The following is a 2723-nucleotide window of genomic DNA, read 5'->3' on the forward strand; positions in this document are numbered from 1 at the left end:
AACATTATTATTATTATTAGTATTACTACATTTCAGGGAGAATATTGTTTTGTACATAACCAAGAAATAATATTGCCTAATATTTAATTGAGGTATTATTATTATTATTATTATTATTATCATTCTTATTATCAGGGAGCATATTGTTTTGTATAACCAGTAAAACACTAGTTTGATAGATGTTGTAGATTAAATTAGGTTTTCTAGTAGCCGAGAAATAAATTATAGTAAAAATGTTTTATGACACATTCATTATTCTGACCGGTAAATAAAAATGAATAATTAAAAAAAAAAATTTTTTTTAGAAACATTGAATTATTTAATTTAAATATGGCAGAGTTTGTACATGAGGGACGATACATTAATTTATTAATAACGCTTTAAATTATTCTTTATCTGAAGAATTGCACTGCACTGCACTCCCCACATATAACAGTTTCTGTGTGTTTTGCTAAATATATAAATAAACAGACCAAATAAATCTGACCTGAGAAAAAGGTCAGATGAGGCAGTCCCTGAATTTTCCTGAAGGACCCCAAACATCCCCAACAATTGATTTCATCAATTAAAATGATTTCCTAAAACCCCAAATCCTTAATTTGATGTATTAAACCACGCCTGTCACAGAAAAAGCTGAACGTGCATCGATTAGACGGTAGTATCATAACAATACAGGCAGGCGTGCAGGTGTCCGTTGACTTCGCCTGTCTGAAACTCTCCCCTTGGCTGCTGACAGCTCGAGCGCTCGCCGTCAGTCATTCATTCCGTGTTTTCTCGGTTTCTCTGCGTCGGAATCCAGCGCCCCGGCTCCAGCATGTTCGAGGAGGCCAGCGAGGTGTTGGAGAACATGCTGAAGTGGTCGTTCCCGCTGAGTCTCGTGCTGTTTCTGGTGCTGGTGTGTCCGCTGCGCGCGGAAGCGGCGCACGAGTTCAGCGTCTACCGCATGCAGCAGTACGACCTGCAGGGACAAACCTACGGTAAAACACACCGTACACCGCCACGACACGCCTCAAACCCGCCTCAAACCCGCCTCAAACCCGCATACAGAGCTTTACGAACAACCCTGTCGTTCTGTTTAGGACGTGCCGTGGCGTAGTGGTTCGCTGGGGTTCAAACCTACAGCCTTTCAGTTCTGTGATTTGTACATGTAACGTTAGCGTTACTTCAGGAAAATACCGTGGTATTACCGTAGTAACGTACGTGTCCGACAAACATTAGCACCTTTATTTACTAACGAGTCACTCCTTTGAGAGCTGCATGGGGATTAACACTATATATATTGTAGTATTATTTAAATTCTATTATGCTTTGTTGTTGCTGTTGATATTTTGAGTTGTATATTTCAGTTTTTAATACATTGTTATTCAATACATTTATACATACTTAAATTTTTATATTATTGTACATTATATATTTATTAATGTTTTATGTATTTATTACATTTTAAAAATATTTTTCTACTTGTATTATGCATTTGTCTTTTTTTCGTTCATGTTGTATTTTATATTATATTATTTATTCTATATCTTTTTAGTTATATTTATATATATATATATATATATAGTTAGTAATTTTAGTATTTAAACTTATTTAGTAAACATGTTTATTTTATATTTTTATTTAAGATTATAATAATTTACCAGGAAAAAAGTAGTTTTTGTATATTATTTATTCTATATCTTTTTAGTTTTATTTATATATATATATATATATATATATATAGTTAGTAATTTTAGTATTTAAACTTATTTAGTAAACATGTTTATTTTATATTTTTATTTAAGATTAGTATCAATTACCAGGAAAAAAGTAGTTTTTGTTGTATTTAACAATAATAATCCTGCATGGTACATCAAGGTATTTTATGAAATGCTGTGTTATTACCATAGTATTTGTCCAACAAAACATTGGTATCTTAACTCAAATTAGTGACACATTTCAGAGCCGTTGAGGGATAAAAAAAAAAAAATCATATTAAAATATTATCATATCTCGTATTGAAATTGAGTTATTTTAGTAGTATTTATGTATATATGTACTCACAGAGACACTATTGTTTTTATTTTTATTCATATTTGGATGTATCTTTCATTTTTTTGCATTTTCAGTTTTCATTTCAATCTAGTCATTTTTTTATTATTTAGTTTTTTCTTTTCATGTCGGTTTTAGTTTTTATTTATAGCTTTTATTCATAAATAATATCATTTATTATTTTATTTCAGTTAGTTGCCAAGGCATTTTTCATTTAGTTTAAGTTTTTTCATTTAATGTTTATATTTTAATTCAGCTTAATTTCAGTTAACAAAAACATTTTTGATAGTCTGTTAGTAGTGTAGTGTAGTGTATAGTGTAGTGTAGTGTAGTGTAGTATAGTGTGTAGTGTAATGTAGTGTGTAATGTAGTATAGTGTGTAGTGTAGTGTAGTGTGTAGTATAGTAGTATAGTGTGTAGTATAGTAGTATAGTGTGTAGTGTAGTGTAGTATAGTGTGTAGTAGTGTAGTGTAGTATAGTGTGTAGTGTAGTGTAGTGTGTAGTATAGTAGTATAGTGTGTAGTGTAGTGTAGTATAGTGTGTAATGTAGTGTGTAGTGTAGTATAGTGTGTAGTGTAGTGTGTAGTATAGTAGTATAGTGTGTAGTGTAGTGTAGTATAGTGTGTAGTAGTGTAGTGTAGTATAGTGTGTAGTGTAGTGTAGTGTGTAGTATAGTAGTATAGTGTGTAGT

The 2723-nt window shown here is 31.2% G+C and overlaps 1 protein-coding gene across 3 annotated transcripts in view; it reads left to right on the top strand.

Moving 5' to 3' along the window:
• Window positions 1-702: 702 nt before the first annotated feature.
• ncln (nicalin) overlaps window positions 703-2723 on the top strand; it is a 16443-nt gene continuing 14422 nt past the window's right edge. For all 3 annotated transcript variants that reach the window (XM_016251786.1, XM_016251787.1, XM_016251788.1), the window contains exon 1: window positions 703-977. In XM_016251786.1, coding sequence (XP_016107272.1) covers window positions 815-977 — 163 coding nt within the window. In that variant the 5' untranslated portion in view covers window positions 703-814. The remainder of the gene's footprint in view (window positions 978-2723) is intronic.

This window comes from Sinocyclocheilus grahami, unplaced genomic scaffold, assembly GCF_001515645.1.
Source record: "Sinocyclocheilus grahami isolate Dianchi unplaced genomic scaffold, SAMN03320097.WGS_v1.1 scaffold1070.1, whole genome shotgun sequence".
Classification (NCBI taxonomy): Eukaryota; Metazoa; Chordata; class Actinopteri; order Cypriniformes; family Cyprinidae; genus Sinocyclocheilus; species Sinocyclocheilus grahami.